The sequence below is a fragment of the Petaurus breviceps genome, unplaced genomic scaffold, assembly GCF_028583685.1.
Source record: "Petaurus breviceps papuanus isolate PSGF00001 unplaced genomic scaffold, PetGlider_PUasm1.0 174, whole genome shotgun sequence".
NCBI classification, from domain to species: Eukaryota; Metazoa; Chordata; class Mammalia; order Diprotodontia; family Petauridae; genus Petaurus; species Petaurus breviceps.
The window spans coordinates 2,796,134-2,820,542 of NW_027185761.1; the positions used below are offsets into that span (position 1 = coordinate 2,796,134).

At 37.0% G+C, this 24,409-nt stretch overlaps 1 protein-coding gene across 1 annotated transcript in view; it reads right to left on the reverse strand.

Annotated features, from left to right (window-relative positions):
* DDC (dopa decarboxylase) overlaps positions 1–24,409 on the reverse strand; it is a 121,014-nt gene that overhangs the window by 14,553 nt on the left and 82,052 nt on the right. Inside the window, exons 10-12 of the mRNA XM_069084513.1 lie at positions 16,387–16,463; positions 4,745–4,764; positions 2,880–2,978 (exon numbers count right to left, since the gene is read on the reverse strand). Of these exons, the coding sequence (XP_068940614.1) occupies positions 2,880–2,978; positions 4,745–4,764; positions 16,387–16,463 (196 nt within the window). The remainder of the gene's footprint in view (positions 1–2,879; positions 2,979–4,744; positions 4,765–16,386; positions 16,464–24,409) is intronic.

Here is a 24,409-nt window from a genome sequence, read left to right on the forward strand (position 1 = left end):
TGCAGTTTGGTTTGCAGAAAGATGACCAGTTTGCCTCAATTCCCTCATTTGTACCCCTTCCATTTCTAATTCTGTGATTGTTACTCTTCTAAAAATTCTGTATTTAATAGCAAGCAATTGCCAGTCATGTCACTAGAGGGCACCAAATGATTTGCAAGTGATCGATTTGATCATGGAATGGTTGCCATGCATAGTACTGTTTGATTTTGATATCTCTGCAGCTACCATTTTCCATGATGTGAATCAGAATTGTAACACAATGTTTACATATATAAACGTGTGGCTATACATACTATATATGTATAATGATACAATTATATATGTAACGTCATATTTTCTATAAACACACAATGTGTATATGTGTGTATACATATATACATACACACATACACAAACACATATAAAATGAAGCTGTGACCCAAAGAATATTTTGGAAGGAAAGAGCTGTTATAAAACAACTGATGACAAAAAAACACAATAATAAATCAGCAAAGTCTGGACAACAAATCATATTTTGTAGAGTTAATTCAATCTAATTAAAAATTCAGATAATCATTTTTTACTATTCTATTAAACAGGAATATTCTAAGAAAATATGATAAGAAGAGGAAAATGTGGGATCTATTAGTGTAGATGAAACAAATAGGGAATTAGAAAATGATCAAAGTAAGGTCAATTTTGTCAGTGATTAGGGTGACTCAATATAGACAAGCCCTCTTAACGAACTGATAAAGTTTATATGTGGTATTCATTCAGAAAGTGGTAAATATGGGTAACCTAAAATTATTTATTTTGATAATAGATAATTATTAATTTAACAAATGTTATTCTACTCTAAATCTGATGTACATGTCCCTTTAAAATTTGCTGGTCCACATCAAATATAAACATTTACAAGGTCAGAGACCTACACCATAAAATGTATTACAAATTTTTTAATTAAAATCATAACTGTAGAGTTAGAAGAAATCTAAGCCTTCTAACCCCACCACTAGTCTTTTCCAAGTGAAGAATCTGAGACTGAAAAAGTTAAGTGACTTACTCAAGGTCACAAAGGGAATATGTTCTGAGCTAGGATTAAAAAATCTATCCTCTAAGGAGAGTTTTCTTTCTATTTCATTATGTTATGTTATCCCTGATCTGTACTTTTAGTTATTATGTATCTATAATAATGTATTGGGCAGATTTTTATTAGGACTATAATGTTATATATAATATAATAACTATAATATATATAACATAATAAATAATATAAAATTTCGAGTTATATAGTCAGTCAGTGAATAAACATTTACTAAGAGCCTACTATGTTTCAGACACTGTGCTAGGTCTAGGGGTCCAAAAAGAAGCAAAAGACTGTGTCTACCCTCAAGGAGCTCACCATTTAATGGGAATTTAGATATAATAATACTTGTACTGAGGGGCAGCAGGCCTCAAATTCAGGAGTATGTAACATGTCCTGGCTGTGCAACCTTGGACAAGTCCCTTAACCTCCTAGATTCCCAGGGAACTCTAAGTCTATAAATTGCAGAAGAGTTGCTTATCAGAGGCAGCATGGGGTAGTGGATAGAGCATTGGACTCAGAGTCAGGAAGATCTTGATTTGAATCTTGCCTTAAATATTTACTACCCATATGACTGGGCAAATCACTTCATTTCTCTTGGCTTTCTCATCTGTAAAATGAGGGGGTTGTATCCCCTAACCCAGAAGCTTCCTCTCAACTCTAAATCCATCTGATGATCCTGTCATCAGCGTGGTAGAGGGAGTTTTCTCACCAGGAGTTCCTTATATCAATGACATATCAGATTTGGTCCAAGAAATTAAATAATTGTAAGTATAAATTGTTTTTAAATGTGTCAGGTACTGTGTGCTATTGCTACTAATATTGTGAATTTTAGTTATAGTATTTTTAAAATATTAAAATGCTTAAGTGAAAATAATTTCTTCTGGGACTAGTTTAATATAAATAAAATTTATTCTACTACATTTTTGCTATTTACATATTGTTATCCTATAAAAATAAACCTCAGTGGTCTTTAGAAGTTATGCATTTTTGTACAGGAAGAGAGTACTGGTGAGTGAAACAGTAGATTACGGTTTCAAATTGAAAAGGCGTCAACTGCCATTTTGGCCTTTATAAGTTGTCCTACCACCTACCCTGTTTTCTGTTAATGTCTTGGAAATCTATTAGGTGAGACAGGCTCTGGCTAAAACATGACTAATAACTCTTTCTGGACTGCTCCTATTGACATATGAATCTCCTCAAAGACCAGACTACAAAGGAAGAAGAATCTAAAGTGTCCTTTTAAATCCATATATCCTTCTACAGCTAATCATCTATTCCTCCACTGGCAGTATATTTGAAGGGACATTTGACAATGCAACAATCATGTTTTTAACAACTTCTTAATTAGCAGCTCTCTGCTTTTGAATTAGAGACCATATAACTTAGGCTAATTGTTCAAATCAAACAATTAAAATGAGGTTTTTAGTCAGACTTTATAATTTGTCTGCTATGCAAATCCATCAAAGGGTACTGTATGAATTGTGTAAAGTAATAGGTAAAAACATATGAACAAGGTGTGTCCTTAGGATGTCAGTAATATATATGAAGAGGAAAGGAATTTCAGTGTCTTAAGTTTTTGATTCAAGTCTGATTTCCTGCCTCCCTGCTCCTCAACACCGTACCCAGACCTGAGCAATCATTCACAGAAATCTGATTATCTTGAGTCAGACAGCAATGGAGACTGGACTGGGAGTTTGTGTGTGTTTATTTGGGTTTTCGAAGACACAGAGAGGAGTTACTTCCTTATTTACTAAAATCTTCCCATACCACCTCTTTCCAAATTAGACAGACAAGTTAGTAAAAATAAAATTACCTTGCGGATGTATGCTTGTAGTCCCTTCACGCCATACATCCTAAACACAAACCACATTTTCAGAGAGCGAAACCTCCGGCCTAGTGGTATCTGCCAGTGCTGAAAATGGGGACAAAGCACCTCATCAAAGGGAGGCTTGGTAAGAGTGATTTCTCTCTGTATAGCTTACCATTCAGCAAAGCAATTTGTCAGCATTGTACACTTTCCTGCCAAATACAGTGAATCTTCTAGGACAAACTCAATTATTCTAAGAACAGTATAAATCAGATATAAGGGGTTTGCTTCGAAGTGTTAAGCCAAGCCATAAGAAGGGTAGTGAACACATCAGGGACTATTATAGCCTTGAAAGCCTAGAAATATCTTATCTGTTGTCCTAGACTTTAAATAAGGATGATAGAAAGACTTCTTTTTTCTTGTTGTACGAATGACTTGTGCTTATAGATGGCACATTAAATCTACCTCTCTTTTCTTCCTCTCTGACTCTCTCAAGCCCAAATGGGAAAAGCAAGTAGCCTTTTTGGAGTAATGCACAGTGGCTAGAGATAACAGAGGGGAAACAATGGGGTGAGCATTTGAGAAATAGGAGATAACTTTTTCCTTCCGCTCTGCTCAGACACATTGTCCCTGCACATTTGTACGGAGTAGACTTAACATCCCAAGGATCCTAATGAGGGTCTGCAAAGCAGAGCTGGATTCAGAGCACAATCCAGAGAAGTAAATGTCTCAACAAATACTTCTATCCAAGAGGGTTTAAATTATTCTGTATCTAGGGTATAGTGAATGGGCTATGGAAAAGAAGAGGTATTTGAAAAGACTTCTTCCTTTGTGCCACAGGCTTTTATTTAATGTCTGAGCTGAGAATAGTACACAATGTCTTTATTAAATATAAATGGCAACTCATATCTGTCACAATTTTTTTTTTTACTATTTTTAAAGAAAAGATTAGGTCGTCCTTTCTCACCACTGTGGTTCCTGATTAGCATGGGAGTTTTAACATTCTATTAATGTTACATTTCCAATCTGGTCTGCTTTGCCCATTTCTGGAGGCTCACCATAGAGGACAAGGGGACAAATGATGCTTGACTTAACAGATACCCAGTTGGCTTAGTCCGTTATAGCTCAGAGCACTCAAGCTCAAGAGATCTGCCAGCCTCAGCCTCCCTAGTAGTTGTGATTATAGATATGTCCCTCTATGTCTGGCTTATCACACATTTTTTTAAATAGATAATTCAATAGGCTCCATCTTGGTCCCCACCCTCATTCCTACCATACACATACATCTAGGGAGGATCCAATAGCATGCGTGTAACTGCCCATAGTTTCATACTCTCTTCCATTACTTGGAAGTATAATGGAAATAGTATCTGTTCTTCAGGAAGTTGTCTTTGGTTACCTTGGCTTGGCTCTTCTGGTATGCCAGCATTCTTAGGTCATAACTGCTCCGAGGGGCTATATATGACTAGGATCATGTGCATTCATTATACTTGGGGAGACAGGATGGTGAAGGGAGAGTATTGATGTATATGTAAGCAGAGTGACTAGCTGGATATTTTGAAACCTCAGTTTCATATTTAGAAATGATTTTTTAATGCCTACATTGAAAAAACAAAACTATCAATTAGTGGCCTTACCTAAGAGTACTGCTTAGTTGAGACAGAAGAAGCACTCCACTAACTGATAGAGGGTTGTCTGACTTTTTAAAAGGTGTAACTTAGAAGTTCTAATTTTGTAGGTTTATTGATCTTGAGAATGACAGTAGGTAACAGAAAACTGTAGACAAACACATGTAGAACAATAGATGTTCCTTTCTAGAGGAGACATATGATTTAAAATGGAGGAAAAAAACAGGCAAATAGTTTACTTACCCGATAGTCAGTGATAAGACCTGAAACAATTTTTTAAAAAAAGGCATAATGGTCATTTAATATGTTAATGAAGTTCAAAATCTAAATTAATCAGGCCTCCCTTCACCCCCTTCACTCTCTCTGGCTACAACATAGCTTTTCAGCTTTATCTCTCACTACTTCCTTGCACACACTCTCATACCAAATTGGACTACTCATCTTCCCTGAACATGTTTGGTATATTCTCATTTTGGAGCTTTCATTCATGCCATTCTCAATGACAATAATGCCTTCCCCATTTCCTCTCATCCTATTTCCATATATAGTATACCTGCTGTCATAAAATCATGGAGTCAGAGAATGTTAGAATTGGAGAGGACCTTAGACAAACATTCCTCACTTTACATAGGAGGAATCAACCTTCAAAGTCTAGTTCAAAGCGGACACCATTCTTAAAGGCTTTCCTAAGTACCCTACAAGAAATTTTTTTTTCTCCTCTAAATCCTCCCAGAATTTTATTCATATCTCTTTGGGGCACTTGTCATATTCTTTTTTATACTTTAGTTTTTTGGGGGGGTTGGTACATGTTTTATCTCCTTTACTATGCTCCTTAAGGACCAGAACTATACAGCACACCTCCATCAGTAACCAAGACCATACTTCTCATATATTTGTTGTTGTTGTTTAATCATTTTCAGTAGTGTCCAATTCTCTTTGACCCCTTTGGAATTTCTTTTTGAGGCAGTTGGGGCTAAGTGACTTGCCCAAGGTCACACAACTAGTAAATGTCAAGTGTCTGAGGGTGGATTTACACTCAGGTCCCCCTGACTTCAGGGCTCATGCTCTATTTACTGTACCACCCAGCTGCCCACACCCTGGGCTTTTCTTGGCAAAGACACTGGAATGGTTTGCCATTTCCTTCTATGGTTCATTTTACAGATGAAGAAACTGAGGCAAACAGGGTTAAGTGACTTTCCAGGCATCTCTCACAGCTTCTATGTGTCTGAGGCCTGATTTGAACTCAGGAAGATGAGTCTTCCTGACTCCAGAAGAGACTTCCCAGCAATTCTATCCACCATCCACGACTTCAGCTAGCTAACCACATAGCAGGTACTTAAATGTTGTCAGACTATACTTCAAGCTTTTAAATTCCCTGGGTCTATGAATTGAATCCTTAACCAAACTAAATATCTTATTTTGTCTATCTTTTCTCAATAAACTGGATAAAACTCAGTAAGTCCAATAAACTGGAAACTCCTTAAAGGCAGAGTTTGTGTATTCTTTAGCATCATCTGATAGCAGCACTGTCTGTGGTTAAAGTTTTAATTAGAATCAAGAGAAACCTATCTGCTCAGTATTTCACAGAAATGTCTGCAATGTATGCTAAACAGATAGTTACTGAGTGCCTACACTGTGCACAGAACTTGGCTGGGTGCCAGAGAAGTTTATCTAAAGCACAGTTTCTGCTTGAAATTTTGTGATTTTAGGGCAAAGCTACATCAATTACAGTCTAGTTGGGGAGAAAAATATATAGATGTGAAACATGTAAATGACAGAATGTAATAGAGGAGGAATGGCACAGCATTGTGGAGAGAGAGCGGGAGTTACACGCAGGAAGATACTTTCCTGGCACTCCCTGATGACCCTAGGTAAATCATTTACCTCTGGGAATTGTAGTCAACTCCCTAAGACTTATCTACTAAATGTGGACAGATTTTGACTTCATTGATGAAGTAAATTTCCACACTGATGAAGTCATATATATCCTTGACAGGTGGTATATGGTATATATATATAGTATATGTGATACTAGGTATCCCAAAAGTCTTGGTGCAGTTGTAAGCTGAGAAAACAGGATAAGGAAAGCTTAAGCTTAGTAAAGTTGACAACTGCACTAAGACTTTTAGGACACTCTTTATGAATGTATATATTTTTATTGATGTTGTTTAGTTGTTTTTGAGTCTTACCTGACTCTGTGACCCTTGGCAAAGATAATGGGGTAGTTTGTCATTTCTTCCTCCAGCTCATTTTACAGATGAGGAAACTGAGGCTAACAGGGTTAAGTGATCCACCCAGGGTGACACTGCTAGTATATGTCTGAGGCTGGATCTGAACTCAGCAAGAAGAGTCTTCCTGAACCAGACCCAGAACCTTTACCTACTACCAAAAGTAAATAGGAAATTAGAAGAGGGGGAAACCATTAGTAGCTAATATTCAGGGAAGGGTTCATTCATTGAGAAGGTGGAATTTGTGTTATTTGTCCAAGTATGGATAAGATTTGTATAAATTCCTTCAAACAACTTTCAAACAAAAAAAATTTTGATGCAGTATAGAAGCATGACTTTCTTTTAGTAAGCCCATTACCCTATTAGATTATTAGGGCTTCTTATGATATACCAGTGGGAAAAAAGTGACCTACCATAATTTTATCATAACGTGGGTAGGCAAAACCAAGAAATTGTGGGTTTAGTTGTTGTGGCAACATTGGTCAAGGATGCATAGAACATAATATTATTAGTTCAGAAGAAGAATTCAGATTATTTGCATAACTTCATTTGCCCTAATTATCACCAATATTCTATATTTGTCTTACCCTAACTATTTAGGTTAATATTGGTCTCTCCGTTCCCTGATCACCATTATATTTATCACTTCATTACATTTTTTCAGTTCATCATCAGAATGTTGGCTACTAGGTGAATTTTTTTAGGTTTCACAAAGAACCCATCTAGTAGAAGCTACAGTTTGCATTGGTGGAAAAGGTACACCCATCCCAGGTGATATTATGGAATCTTAATCGTACCAACATTAGCATGTGCTTTCTTATATTGTTCCTTAAGTTACCTTATTATCTCACCTCAACCAAACTGTAAACTCTTTGAGAATGGGGAATGTCTTCAGTCTTCTTTTATACTCCTGCACCTCCCCCACACCTCCAGTTTGGAGCACAAAGTATTCCAAGAAGACAAACTCTTTGAGGATGGGGACTGTGCCATATTCTTCACTTCTTTCCCCACTATTCTGAATATAGCCATTGATAGTGAGATGTCAAATTAGTAAGGATAAACTATAAAAATATCTTACTAGGGTAAGTGGCCAAAATAGTAGTAAATGAACTTCAGTATGGATAAATCTGAAGAAATACATTTAGGAAAAATAAATATTTGGAACTACACTTATCAAATGAGTTATGAGTTATTAGCAAAGCTTAGGAAAAGAATCTTGAAATTATTAGAGAGTGATTCCTAAATGCATTAGCCCAATATGCTAATGGCGAACATTTTAGCAAGATCATTAAAAAAAAAAAATAGGAAGCCAAGTGTTAAAGGGAAAAGGATGTATTGTACAAAAATATTTATAGCAGTTCTTTTTGTGGTGTCAAAGAATTGGAAATTGAGGTGATGTCCATCAATTGGGGAATGACTGAAAAAGTTGTGGCATGTGATTGTAATGGAATATTATTGTGCTGTAAGAAATGACAAGCAGAATGATTTCAGAAAAACCTGGAAAAGCTTAAATGAATTGATGCAGAGTGAAGTGAGCAGAACCAGGAGAATATTTTACCCAGTAATAACAATACTATACAATGAACAATGATTTAGATATTCTTAGCAATACAACAAAATCCCAAAGGACTCATGATGAAAAATGCTATCCATCTCCAAAGAAAGAACTAATGGCATCTGAATACAGATCAAAGCATACCATTTTTCTCTTTCTTTCTTACTTTCTTCCTTCTTCCCTCCCTCCCTCTTTCCTTCCTTCCTTCCTTCTTTCTTTTCAAGTTTTCTTCCCCAAAATAACTAATATTGAGATTGTACATATATAACCTATATCAGGTTGCTTCCCATCTCAGGGAAGGGGCAGAGGAGGAAGGGTTAGAATTTGGAACTCAAAACTTTAAAGAAAATGTTTAAAATTGTTTTTACATAATTGGGTGAAAAATAAAATATTATTATTAAAAAAAGAAAACCAAGTCCTAACCTTCGCCAAGAGAGCACTATGCTGCACTAGTTGCTAAAGCACTCAGTCTGGAGCCAGGAAGACCTGAGTTCAAATCTGACCTCAGATATTCACTAGCTGTGTGGCAAGTCACTTAACCTCTCTGTGCCTCAGTTTCCTCAATTGTAAAATGAGATAACAATATCACCAATTCAAGGGGTTGTAGTGAAGATCAAACGAGATAATATTTGCAAAGCACTTAGCTCAGTGTTTGTCACATAGTAAGGACTATATAAATGCTTATTCTTTCCTTCCCTGCACTATCTCCCCATTATATAGCTGGTTAATGATAATAATTGCTAACATTTATAAAGTACTTAAAGTATAGTACTTACTTGCTAAGCACTTTATAACCACACTGTTTAGGTATATGTGTATACATATACGGTATGCATGCATATATACATATATAAAACACACATATATGTATATGTGTGTATGCATGTACGTGTGTATATATCTGTATCGATATCTATATATTTTATTTGATCCTCTGTCTACCCTTGCCAGAATTATCTGGATCAGCTATACTGATCTAGTTTTTAGAATCACATAATCTTCAAATTTTAGAGCTGGAACCAATTGCAGAGGTCATCTGCTCCAGTTCGTACTGAAGTATAACTTCCCTCTACAATATATCCTGGGTTAGTTGCCATCTCACCTCGGATAGATGAACTCTAATGTCAGGGACCTCACTCCTCCCAAAGAAGTCAATTCCACTTTGGGAAATTTCTCATCATTAAAGAGGTTTTTCCTTATTTTAAGTCATAATTTCCCTCCTTTCACCTTTCTTCCCTCAATCCTAGTTCTGCCCTGTTAGACCAAGGAAAGCAAAGACAGAAAGGCATTATGTCTCTGCTAAGTCTGATCCTTTCCAGGGTAAAGAGTCTAATTCTTCATACATCAATCCATCTTCATATAGCATCGTAGAATCACTTCAACTCCTCTCACCATCGTGGTCGTGTAACTCATCAATGTACCTTTCTTAAATGCAGCACCTTGGAATGAACACGATACCCCAGCTTGAGATTTGAACAGAGTATAGAGTACAAGCTGACCATGACCTCTCTCTGCTATATACTGTAACTCTATTAAAGGCAGCCAAATTCTTGCTAGTTTTTTGGCTTCTATGTCTAACTGCTGATTCAGGTGGGCTTTTCAATAAATTAAAATCTGATTTTTTTTTTTACACATCAGTTACTGTCTACCTCTTCTCAACCTCTTATGTAGGTGATCTGAGGAACTTAAATACATACTTTAAAATTTAGCTTCTTTTGTTAAACAGGCATTCTATGCCCACAGCTAAGTAGATTATAAATATATTTTTAAAAGATTTTTTACTGTATTCACATTTGTCATATAGACCTGAGGATACTTCTGGCAATGAGTTTACATCCTAATAATTGCTAACATTTGCCTCAGTTTCCTCGATTGTAAAATGAGAATAATAGCACCCCAACTCAGAGAGTTACTAGAGTAATGGCACTAAAAGATAGCTGTTCATTGTTATCATCATTACTGTTTTTTTCTTAAATTCTTAGCAATGTGATATGAATTATTAATATAACAACTTAGACTTATGTAACAGTCTATAAAACGAATTACAGAACTTAATAATGGCTAAATAACAGCTAGTTTTTATGTAGTGCTTTAGAATTTGCAAAGCACACATCTGATCCTCACAAAAATTCTGTGAGACAGAGAGTATTATTATCCTTATTTTGCAGACAAGGAAACTCAAGCTCTGAGAAGTTAAATGACTCTTCTTCTGATCACATGACTAGTATCTCAGGCAAGATTCAAACTCAGGCCTTCTTGACTCTAAGCCAGATATTCTCTATCCACTATACTACATAGATGCCTATTTTTCCGGGTTCTCAAAACAGCCCTATGCAATAGGAAGAGCAAGTATTATTATTCCAATTTTATAGATGGATAACCTGAGGCTAAGAGACTAATTGACTTATCCTACTTTACCTAGTTAATAAGTGGAAGAGACAGGTCTTGAACACTTGAACTTCAGACTTAGATTGGGTGGGGGTGGGGCACCATCCTCTCTTCATCCCTCCCCCCACCTTCTCCAGTAGTTACAAAATCTAAGAGGACAGGGACCTCATGTTTTATCTAAGCCTCATATACAAAATTACTCCCTGTGCCTTGTATACAAAAGTCAGGAGCTTAGCAAATGTTACTTGAATTGAATTCTCACTCTCAAGTCTAGAACTCTTATCTACTACATTTCACTGCCTCTCAACTACACTAGACTGGGAGCTTACTATGCACCCTGTGTGGTTCCTCCTCTCCAGCTTAGTGACAAAAGGAGCCATTGGTTTTGAACTTCTGATTGATGCCAGATGAGAATGTTTTAACGTCATAGAATTTTTTGCCTTAGTTCCTGCTGAACACAAATAGTAAACCATCAGGCAATTGGTGATAGGCATATAATTTCATGTTCCTGTAATGGGCTAATGTATTTTAATGACTCAAAGATAACAGACAACTGGTGAAGCATAATGGGATCCACATTATTTCTTATCTGGTTGATTATTAGCTATATGCCCATATCTATATTCAACCAGGGACTAAACAGGGCATGAATATCCTATTTACAAGCATGAGGTGGGGCTTTATATGTCTGCTGAAAGGGTCTGACTGATATTCTTGGCTGCTGGTAAGACCATAGAGTTGCTCAATTGTAAAGGCATTAAGGAGGCCCATAACAAATAATCACTATTTTTTCTTTTGAAGAAAGAAGGCCCTTTAGTTGTTAAAAGCAAATGAGTAAAAATCATGTTATTTGATCAGTGAAGCCTTTTAAATTACTGAATAATGGGACTTAAGCTAGGAAGGAAACACAGCTAATGAGAAAGAAAAGGAGCTTGAGATGAAAATTGTTGGCTACTTAAGTAATTCAGTGTACAAAGTGCTTATATAACATTTGGTACACTTGATAAATGTATACTATAATTGTCATTAGTTAGTAATTATTATAATGATGGTACCATGTTTCCCCGATAATAAGACCTATCCCGAAAATAAGCCCTCCCCTTACTGTGTAAGATTCCTCTAAAATAAGCCCTCCCCCGAAAATAAGCCCTATTGAGATTGCTACTGTAGTGAAGGTGATCCCCTGCGCTACACACTACATTACGGTACCCTCTGTATGCACCGTTTCCCCCCCCTATGAAACGCACGCCGCGCTCCGAGCTGCATCCAATCAGAGCTGCAGCAGTGAGCGCGTCATCCTGTTCTTCCCCAGTGATTTGCTTATTGAATAAAGGTACATTTTTTTGTTCACATTTACCTGTTTATTAAAATTGCTGTCAATGTTCATTAAAATAAGCCCTCCCCTGAAAATAAGCCCTCTGGTGTTTTTCTGTCCAAAAAATTAATAAGACAGTGTCTTATTATCGGGGAAACACGGTAGTAGGAATAAAAATGGATTCTTAGTAATTCTTAAGTGTCAATTAACATGGGAATAACTTGTATCTTTCAACTATGAGATGCTCCCAGTGAGAGTCTAAGAACTAAGCTAAAACACAGCATACCCTCTTACCTAGGAAAACAATTCACCTCCTAATGAACATTGATAATAAAAGACATAGGGGTTTTCACTGTTGATGATATTGCTGCCTGAATGCTAAAGCTGCTGTTTGTCCCAATATTGTCAGCCTGCCAGATTTCAGTTGTAAATCGAACAATAGGTGAAATGGGTAGTTATTTGGTGTTCACCCTGGCATGGTCAGAGCAGGGTTGTGCTAGAAACCAGGTCATACCAGCTCACAAAAAAAATGATTATTAAAATTTCAGGAGGAGCATTTATTCCTTGGAAAGCTACAAATCAGGGCTTGATTTTTTTTTTTATTTTGTGGATTGTGTTGACTTTAAAAAGTGATGAAGAAAATGTTAATAGTATAGATTAAATTTAAATGTGGGTCATGGGCTTATTTTTTGTGGGGAGGAGAGCTGCTTGTTAAACATTTACCGACACATTCCTAGGCTAGAGCTACTTTTTCCCAACTCCTTCCTTCGAGCTTGACCTTCTCCATTCACTAATCCCATGGAGAGGGGAAAAAGTGGGTAGGTAGTTTCCTTTGACATATTATGGGAGAAGTTAATGGCAAATGGTATTTACTCAAAGCCACTGTCTCAGCTAGGGGTTTTCTCCTACTTCTAATTAGCAAGTCTCCTCCCACCAGAACACAACTAAATCTTGTTATAGCAAGAGGAATTCAGGCCAGTGAGGACTCATGTCGTCCTTTCTCAGCTTTAGGGAGCTATAATGTTATGTATTAATAAAATCTCTGTGGTTTGGTTGAAGTGCCAGCTGGTCATTACAGTAAATTAGAAAAAGAATCTCTTTCTGTGTACTTCAGCGAACCATGACTCTACTCATGCCCCTGTTACTCTTCCCTCCCCCCAAACTCCTGAACCCAAGATATACATGTATAAAATGAAAATATTTTCAAGAAACCGGTTTCTTCTTAGAACATATGGGCTATAGAGACTATCTGGAGAAATAAGGCTCAGCATATGAAAGCCAGAAGAGTTAGGAATAAGGAAGTAGGATTATCTCCCAGCCATCATTGTCATTATCAACAAACAGAAATCATGGGTGCTCCTGTAGCATTCAGTCACAGTCTTTTCCCAGTATCTGGTCACCATGTGGTAGAAGACACCTGGAAGTGGAAGCTGAGGCTGCAGAGTCGGTGCTGCCTGGGCATATCAGTTCATGGTATTAGGTGCTCTATGTGCTAGCGACAAAATGAAAACCAACTCTCGAGGAGTTTACATATCTGTGTTGTTACCTACCTGTGTATGTGTGTGTGTGTGTGTGTGTGTGTGTGTGTGTGTATGCTAAACAGCTAAGCTTTCTTTGTTTGGGTTTTTTTGTCCAACCTGCGATTTTATAGGCATTGGCATCTTACTGGGAGGAATTCCCTCTATCAAAGTATATAGGTGCCCAGTGTCACAGGGTCAGTATGTGTCAGAGGAAGGACTGAACCTATCCTTGACTCTGTGGCCACCACGCTTTCTATTATCCATTACTCCACGTAATCTTTCATCGACAGAAAAGTAGAAACATGATCATCTGTAGAAGAGGGGAAGAGTATTAATAACTAGGGATCAAAACATGCTTTCTATAGGAAATGACATATGAGCTGATCCTTGAAGAAAACTAAGGGTTCTATGAAGTGACATTGAGGATAGAATGCATTCTAGGCAGGCTGGACAGCCTCAGCAAAGGCATAGAGGAAGGAAGCAACGTACTGAGTTTGGGAAATAATAGGTAGGTCAATTTGACAGGAATATGAAGGGCAGTAATGTTCAATAAGCCTTTAAAAGGATATTACAGACAGATTGTAAAGGCCTAGAGACAACTAGGTGGTACAGCAGATAGAGCATGGGTCAAGAGTCAGGAAGACCTGAGTTCAAATCCATCCTCAGACATTTACTAGCTATATGACCTTAGTCAAGACACTTAATTTCTGTCTACCTCAGTTTCCCCAACTAGAAATTATAAATAATCATAACAACCTACCTCCCAGGGTTGTTGTGAAGCTCAAATAAGATATTTGTAAAGTGATGAGCACAATGCCCAACATATAGTAGGCATGTAAATGCTTGATTTCCTTTCTTCCTTCAATGTCAGATTGAAAATTTTATATTTTATACTAGAACTACTAAAGATTTATGAGTAAGGGAGTGGCATGATAGAATGACACATTATGAAGACTGTCTGGACAGATGAGTGGAGAGTGGATTAGAGAGGGAAGAGAACAGAAGCCAGAATTCCCAAAGGGGACCTGTTATTATAGTCCAAGTGAGATGTGATAAGGAGCTGGACATACAAAGAGGAAGCAGAGGATGTCTATAAGAGATGTTGTGGAGATGTTGAAGAGACTCGACCACTGAATATAAGGGATGCAGGAGAGAAAAGTGTCAAGAACTCAGGTTGTGAGCCTTGGTGGGTGGAGGAATGATGGAGTCCTCAACAGAAATAGCCACATTCAGAGGAGAAATAAATTGGGGTGTGGGAGTGAGGGATGATAATGAATTATGTGTTGGCCATGTTGAGTTTGAAATGCCTATAGATTATCCATTTGGAGATTAATAAATAATAAATAAATAACATAAAACCCCATCACAAAATTGCTTGCTACACAGTGAATTCAGGAATAATGTAGGTCCTTTACACTGCAAACCTTGTGTTGTCTGGTGAATCTCCCTGTGGTTGCTGTAGGCAGTCTCTTTGTTTTCTACCGACAATGTTGTAACATGGTTCTACAAAAATCAGTAAATAAAAATATATTGCCTTTATAGTTTGTTCAAAGAGCAAAAGAGAGAGGGAGAGAGAAGGGAAGAGAGGAGGAAGGGAAGAAGGGAGAGAGAGATGAAGGGAAGGAAGGAGGGAGAGAAAAAAGGAGAAAGAGATGGAGAGAGAGATGGAGAGAGAGAGAGGGAGAGAGAGAGAGGGAGAGAGAGAGAGAGAGAGAGAGACAGGGAGACAGAGAGAGAGACAGGGAGACAGAGAGAAACAACAACATGCAAACCTCTTCTTTGTTTGGTTCTCTGTTATGACCTGAATTTTGGCAATATTTTCATGGTCTATTATGTAAGTCATCCTAAAGTGCCAGAAATTTAAAATTCCCAAAAACTTGACAATGAGTCATAAGCCTCTCTAGTTATAGAGTCTGGGAAATCCCAGTTTGTGGCGCCTACACATTAGTGATGGTCCATCAAGAGATGAGAAAGAGAGCAGGAAGGGATAATTCAAATGAGCCCATTGTTCAGGTTATTTTTTAAGTGAAATCCCATATTATTCCTTTTTTTGTGTTCAATGTAGTTCAACAACTTCTCTAGTCCTAGAAAAGTTAGTGTACTCCATGTATGGAGAGTGCCTTTATTTTTGACAATTTAATTTATACCCAGAGAATTTTCCCACATACACTTTAAAAATTCATCAAGTATGCTATTTTTCATGATAATATGCAAATAAAAAATTCATCATTGGTCAGAGGGATCTGCCAGTACTTCATATTATAGCCTTATTTATTAGGTCAAAATAAATCCCTCTCAATATGGGGAATATGTAATAAACTCATACATCTGAGTGATGCTTGCATGGCTTGATTGTACAGTCCAAGTCCTAGGTATAACCTATGTAGCTATCCTTACTGATGAAAACCCAGATCATGTCAGCGAACATCTAGGTACCCAGAGCTATAACTAGCACTTTCACACCTAGGCCAAGCTTCACAAAATATACCTGAGATAAGTGGCCTAAAAAAAACCAGAAACTTTCAAGTCAGCTTTTATATTTTTCAGAAAAATTTTTTCTCTCCTCTGTGAGAGAAAACTATCAATCTATTACTGATGAAACCACCAGGGAAATGGGGCAGGGCAAGGTCTGGCTGAGAGAATCTCACGTGGAAGCAGAGAGCCATATGGTAACTTCCTGCAAAGTAGGTATAACCCTGTTAACCTCACCCTAGTTACAGCTCTGGAAACGCTGAGCTGAACTGGGTATGGACTTCCTTTGCCCAGGATGATCACCTGCTGCAATAACATAAGTTCGGAATATGACTTTGAATTGAACATTGAGTCAAGATTACCTTAAAAAGCAACAGCAACAATAATATTAAAGAAAGTCTGCTTACCAGATTCTTGGTTGTTGTGCTGTAGGTAAAGCGGATCCAGCTTAAAGGCACCTATCAAGTCTGCTCTCTTTTTCACCCTGTTTTTGGACAAATGCACAAATATAGCTTAATTAATCATACTATCATCATATCAAAGAATCAGGAATGTCAGAAAATGGTTTGATTCTACAATCATGTTATATACATATAAACTTCAAAAAATCCTTGTACATTGTCTTACACTAATTTCAATCATTTGTATTTTTAAAAATAAGTTTATCTACTTAAAGGACAAGGAGAAGACACATAGAAAGCTTTCCAAAAATTCTTTGTTATATAAGGGATGGATGGCTCTCTGAGAGTGGTAAGATGGGGCTATGGGAGAAATTTAGTTCATGTAAAAGCAAAAAGATTTCAATAAAAATTTATGTAAATAAAAAGAAAAAAAGAAAATGTCTTCCAAATGGAAACTTAGCTATTAGAGATAGTAAATAACATAAGCTAATTGAATAAGGACTTCCTAGTGTAGATCTACAGATATCTTCTGAAAGCAACACAGTCCTGAGACCCAGAATATTCTCCCCTATAATTTAATCCAAAGGCACCTCCTCCCCATTACAGAGTTTGTCCCTTTCCCCTGAAGGGGATAAAAAACCTCTTCCAAATACAAGACCATGAGAATTACTCTGGACATGTGCCAGGTCCCATTACACAGACAAATCTGGAACACTACTAGAGGGTGAGGTGTAGGTATACAAGGGAACTTGTGTTATTGATAATTCAAGGCAAAACCTCATCTTTTTTTTTAATTCTGAATGGGATGGATAAAAGGACTTGAATTATGCAGTTCAATTCAATTCAGTAACATTAAGTGCAAGAGACTGGGCTAGACAGTTGGGGATACAGAGATGATAAACAATGACCTTGTCTTCCAGCATTTTACAGTCCAACAGGAAAAGAATGCAAGTACACACAAATACATACCACAAATTACAATGACATATGGGCTTGTGATTTCACTTGTATAGGGTAGTCCCCAGGTGAGAAAACTCTCTTTATCAATGAAGGTTGGCACCTTTTCTACAAATTAAAGCTAGTGAGGTGTCTGGAGCATTCACTAACAGATTAGGTGATTTGCTCAAGGTCATCTAGCAAGTGTGTGTCAAAAATGGAACCTGAATCAGGGTCTTTCTGGTCTCCAGGTGAGATTCTCTCAACATCCTTTCACAAATTAGAATATGCTAACTGCAAAACCAAGGTTAAGAAAATCATAAGAAATTTGAAAATTCTGTCTACTTTGGTGGGTGAACATGGTCCACTAGCAATATTGTGATGAAAGTTTCTTAGGGACAGACTAGAGACTAAATTTCAATCTGACAGTGGCCTTGGCTTTGAAAACAAATGTAATGTAATAGTCACTGAAAGATAAAGCCCAGTAAGCATGAAATAAAGCTTCGAGAATACTGACTACCAATGAGGAAATGAGAGAGAAAGGTAACTGTATTTATTTTCAAAAGCCAATACTTGTATGTTTTTTTTCCTCCTCTAAAAGGAAAAAAAAGAGAGACTGTGTCAATCAACAATAATAAACTTTCTGGATTATATTCTCTGCTTGAATTGTATGAGAAAATTCCATTAAAACTAATGGGAGATACACCCACACAATACCGCCCTTCATATATGAAAATGATACTCCTGACTGCCCCACTGTTTGTAGGGAAGGCATTTGGAGCTTTTTTTTTCCCCAATTGTGGTGACTGATTTCACGTGATATACCAATGCTATCTCAGTCTCACATGTGAACAAGGGTACACATTCTAATAGCTGACCCATTTAGGAGTGCTTTCTGTGATGACATAAACGAATAAAGCTACCTGAGACACAGAAATTCGTTCATTTAATAAACATTTAATAAGAGTCCACTACATGTGATTGTAGTAGGTTTTGGGAGCTACATAAATGACTAAGAATGTAAGAATGCCTTGGATTCACTATGGAATCACGAGTATAGATTAGCAGTCCCAAGAAAGAAGCTCAGAGTTCATCTAATCCAACTCCCTCATTTTACAGATTAGAAAACTGAGGTCCAGAGGGAAATGAAGGGGAAGGGATCATGGTGAAGTAATTAGAGCTCTGGATTTTGGGTCAAGGAGACCTGTAAAAGTCTAATACTTACTCTGTGACCTTGGATAAGTAACTTAAACTCTCTGAGCCTCAGTTTATTCATTTACAAAATAGGGATAATAACATGTATATTCCCTACCTCAGATGGTTATTGTAAGGCTCAAATTTTTGTTGTTGAGATGTTTCCATCATGTCTGACTCTTTCTGACCCCATTTGGGTTTTTCTCGGCAAAGATACTAGAGTGATTTGCCATTTCCTTCTCCAGCTCATTTGACAGATTAGGAAATTGAGGCAAACACAGTTAAGTGATTTGCATAGGGTCATAGTTAATTGAGTGTCTGAGGCCAGATTTGAACTCAGGTCTTCCTGACTTCAAACCCTACACTTTATCCTCTGTACCACCTAGCTGCCCAAAAGCTGAAATAGGTAGTTATCTAACACTTTCAAACTATATAGCTAACTATATAGTTTACATAATAATTTAAGGTTTGAAAAGCATTTTTAATTATCATTTCATCAACCTTATTTTGCAGATGAGGAAACTGAGGCTCAGAGAGGCATGGTGATTTGCCTAGAGTTATTCAGCTAATACATGTCTGAGGTAGAATTTGAACTTATATCTTCCAGACTCCAAATCTAAAGCTCTGACCCACATTCCACTTAGCCCCTTGTCCTGCTGACATGATATATATACATATATATGTATATATATATATAAATAATGCATTGTAAACCTTAAAGTATTGCCTATTATTATTACAAGTAACTTGTCCAAGATGACAATAGATAAATGGTAGCACTGGAATTGAAACCCATGTTCTCTGAGTTCTTTACAAGGATCTCACTTCAACCTCATAACAACCCTGGGAGGCAGCTACAACTATTATCTTCATTTTTCAGTTGTGGAAACTGAGGCAAGCAGAGGTTAAGAGGCTTATACAGTATTTCACAACTAGTAAGTGTCTGAGGCTGGATTTAAACTCAGATCTTCCTTATTCTGGGTCCAGCCCTCTGGACCAGTTGCCTCTAAATCCTAATTCATTAGAAAGAACCATACCTGGTATATAGAGGGGGAAGAGAAGAAAAAAGTTAGTGTAATAAAGAGTAAAGGAATAGCATAAAATAAGATATACTATAGGGTGATTTAGACCCACTGATGTGTGAGGAGATTCATGACCAAAAAGAATCAGTGCAGTCCTTGGAGTCAACTGGTCTGGTTCCTCTGAGACTCTTCTTACTAGCTCTATGATCCCGGGCAAGTTCCCTAAAGTTTCTCAGCCTCAGTTACTTCCTCTGTAAAATGGGAAAAATAATAGCATCTTACCTCTCAGGGCTGGTGTGAGGACCAGAGGAGATGATGTGTGTAAAGTGATTTGCAAACCTTAAAGTGCCATAGGAATAGGAACTGTTATTATCCCTCCCTTTTAGACTGATTTCATTAAGTTAACTCAGTGATTTTGTGTAATGTCATTGCTGTGTTGCACATTTTTCCATTCTGTATTATTGAAATAAGATTTTTTCAGGGAATGCAATATCACACTATAAGAGGAGCATTAACAAAGCAGTGTGTCCCCAAAAGGGTGATTAGAAGAGGGAAGGACCTATGAACCAATTCATATAAAGAATCATTAAAGCAATTGAATTTGGAATCAGAGGTCTTGGGTTCAAACCCCAACCTTGCCACTTACTAGTTGTATGACTTTGGGCAATTGACTTACCCACTCTGAGTGTTGTGTCAATTTTGTCACTAATATACTGAAGAGTTTGAACTAAATTCCTTTGAGTCCTCCAAGTTTTATATCCTATGACCACTTAAAATGGGCATTCTTATCTCAGAAAACAAACCAAAAAAAAAAACCAGAGAGATACAGTGTAGTATAATGGGTAGAGTACTGTTTTGGGGATCAGAAGGGTTCTAATCTCCTCTCCAATGCTTACTAGTTGAAAGACCATGGACAAATCACTTTCTGAACTTCAGTTCCTCATTTGCAAACATGAGAATGAAAATACTTGTAGAACCTGCAATACTTTACAAGTTTGTAGCAAGTTTCACATGAGGTGAGTTACTTGAATGGTTTTACAAACTTTAAACAACTAAATAAATGTGACCTATTCATGATGGAGATTGATGATAATGATGATGATGATGATGAAAATGAAGATGCTGGTGAAGTGTGACCTTGGGCAAGTTACTTAACCTCTGAGGGTCTCATTTCTTCTTCTTGTAACAGGAAAGATGGGACCCAATTCCCCTAAATTCCCTTCATGATAGGATCATAGGAGATCACCTTTGCATAAGCCTCCTAAAAATGTTTAACCAAGCTAGGAGAAAGCAGGATATTAATGAACAAAAGAACCAAACAATCCCAAAAGTAAACTCAAGCAGAATAGCCTGGACTACCTTTTATTTTTAAATCAGTTTCTAAAACCACTTTCAGGTTTTAAGAATGTCAGAACTGCTGTAACCTCTTGTAAGCAGCTGAAATCCTTGTAGTTCCTTAGGTAGTAATCATGCACTATGTCAATGTAATAATTGGGGAGGGGAAAAGTGATTGGGATTTTTGAGTGTACTTATCTAAGCAGGCAAAAACAGAAGTGCAATTGATATGCTGAGGAGTGTGGGACTTCTTTAAAAACTAATCCCATAGTAATGGACCATTAAGAGCTAGCAAGAATGGTTTAAATTTGCATACAAAGGATTCTTAGCAACAAATGCACAGCAAAAGGCTTATGAGCAGAATAATGAAATCATTAGGGAAAGTATTGACTGTGGTTGTTCAAAGTGGGTTTTTAGAAATTCCAATTATCTTGTCTATTTCAATATTTAATGGAAATAACCAAAATGTTTACTTTACATTATGGACTAACCATTGGTAAAATTTCATTATAAAATACAGAGATGGTTTTCATTTCAAAGAATGCCACTCATGAAATGCCAGTGAGTTCAGTAAACAATTTTCTTTATTTCTCATTTGTAATAATAGTCAAGTCTGAAATTTAAAACCAACAACAAATAATTCACTCTCGAGTATGTGGTGAGGGGTAGAGTGGTGAGGGGAGGTATCTTTTTGAATATAGAAGGCAGCTAGGTGGCACAGAGGATAGAATATTGAGTCAGGAGTTCAAATCTGACCTCAGAAACTTACTAGCTATGCGACCCTGGGAGAGCAACTTAACCTCCATCTGCTTTGGTTTCCCCATTTTTAAATTGGGTCTACTAATAGCATCAACTTTACAAGGTTGTTGGAAGGACCAAATGAGATAATATTTGTAAAGGGCTTAGCACAGTGCCTGGAATATTACCGGCACTCAAAAAATGCTTGTTTTCTTTCTTCCTTATGGAAGTTGGGGACTATGCTTATATTCAAGGAACACAGCATGTTACTTTTATATTTCCTTTAATTGTAATGATTATGTTCAAATCCTGAATTTAGAGTATAATGTTGGGTTCAGGAAGACTTGCATTTAAATCCTGCCTGCCATTTGATTCTAGTGATCCTCAAAAAGGCAACTCCATAGAATTTATCCACTAAGTCTTAACATAGAGAATTATGATAGGTATTGATGGTGGAAGGCTATCTACCCATAGCAAAAGTTTTCTAAAATGATTCTATCCTTCCCTTATTTGAGTATAAGTAGAGATAGAATGTGGCTCAGTGGACAGAGAGACTGGACTTGTAGGCAAAAAAGACCTGAATTTGGATGCTTCTTTGGAACTAAGTTCAAATACTGCCTCAGATATTTACTAGCTATGTGACACTAGCTAGACAAGCTAATTAACCAAGTCTTGAATCAGCCTTAGTTTCTTCATCTATAAAATGGGTATAATAATAGCACCTACCTTGAAGGGTTTCATGAGGATGAAATGAGATGTTATATAAAAAATTTTGCAAATTTTAAAGTGCTACATAAATGCTAATATTATATTAAAATTAACATTATGATGATCATCCATTTAGCAAACTAAAAGTATAACATCTAATTCTTTTCCCCCCCGGACATGCAGAAGAACATAGGTTAAAAAAAAGCCACAAACCATATAAATTTACAAGACAAATTAGAATCAACTAACAACAGAGACCCCAGATGTAACCAGGCTATCACAACACAATTCTGGTGTCTAGCCATATGATACCAGAATTCAACGTATTGGCAGCTGACAGAGCAGAGGGCTTTTTTCCCCCTGAAGCTGAAAGAATAGTGTGACCACACAGAAAGATAGGGAGAAAGGCTGAACCTTTAACTCTATTAACATAGGGAACTCCCTGATGAATGTAGTCCCTCTACAGAGGAGGTTCACCCCTATTGTGCAGTTTATAGTCCTAGAGAGTTGCCTAGGGCTCTGGTGGTGAGCCTTATCCATGGTCACACAGCCAGAAGGTATGAGAAGCAGGTCTTGAACACAGATCTTGGATCTGAGGTCAGTTTTCTACTCTTTAGACCCACACTACTCACCAGCTAAAAGAATTTAGGGGAAAAAAATATAAGATCTAGAGTCCAGAGACCTGGGTTCTAATGCTGACTGTACCCCACGTAGCTGTGTGACCTTGGGGAAATCTACTTCTCTGTTTCCTAATCTGTAAAATGAAGAGTTTTTTTAGATGATATTTTGAGACTTAGTATTAAATAAGTAAGGAGTCTTCAGTACTTGTCACAAAAAATGCAAACATCTTTGTATGGCATTTAAGTCCCTCTGAAATCTGCAATCCACTCTCCATTAATCTCATGTTGTTCCCCACTATGATCCAGTTAAACCAACTGCCCACCAAAATCTGCTCTTTTCCTGCCTTTATTCACACCTTTGACAATAATAACTAAGAGCTAGCATTTGTGTAATGCTTTAAGGTTTGCAAGGCCTTTTACCTACATTGTCTCCTTTTAGACTCACAATAACCTTGTAATGTAGATGCTATTATTATCGTCCCCATTTTATAAACAAGAAAACTGAGGCTGAAAGCCATAACTTGCTCAGGGGCATATTAATTAGAAAGTATTTCAGACAAGAGTGGAATTCAGATCTTTCTGACTCCAAGTCCAGCACTCTATAAAGGCATCTAGGTAAAACGATGGGCCAAGAGTCAGGAAGACTGAGTTCAGTTTCAGCTTCAGACACTTACTACCTGTGTGAGTCACTTGGTCTCATTTTGCAAGTCATATAACTTCTCTCCACCGCAGTTGCCTCCTCTGTAAAATAGGGATAATAATAGTATCTGTCTCCCAGGGTTGTTTTTAGGATCAAATGAGATAATATTTGTAAAGCACTTAACACTTAACACATAGCATTTTCTTCCAATACACTGTACCACCTAGCTGTAACTGTTCACACTGCCTGGAATGTCTTCCTATCCTTTCTTTGTTTACTGAATTCTTACTCATCCTTTATGAACAGAAAAGCCTCAGAAGATTTATATAAGATAATGAAAAGTAAAGTGAGTAGAACTAGGAGAACATGTACATAGTAACATCAATATTTTATGATGATCCTATTCTGATCAATACAATGACCCAAGACAGTTCTAAAGGACTTATGATGAAAAATTTATTCACCTCCAGAAAGAAAACTGATGGAGTCTGATTGCAGATTGAAATATACTTTTTTTTCTTGTTGGTTTTTTTGTCTGTGTTTTCTTTTGCAACATGATTAATATGGAGATATGTTTTATATGACCTCACATGTATAATCTATATGAAATGTATGCCTTCTCCAGGAGGGAGAGAGGAGAAAGGGAGGGAGAGAACTTGAAACTCAAAATTTTTTCAAATGAATGTTAAAAATTTTTTTCATATATGTAATAGAGAAAAAAAATATTTAAAACAAGACCAAAAAAGCTGATTCAAACAAACAAATGCTACCTCCTCTAAGAAGCCTTATTTTATCACCCTAGCTAGTAAGAGTAGCCTCCTGACTCCTTACTAGGC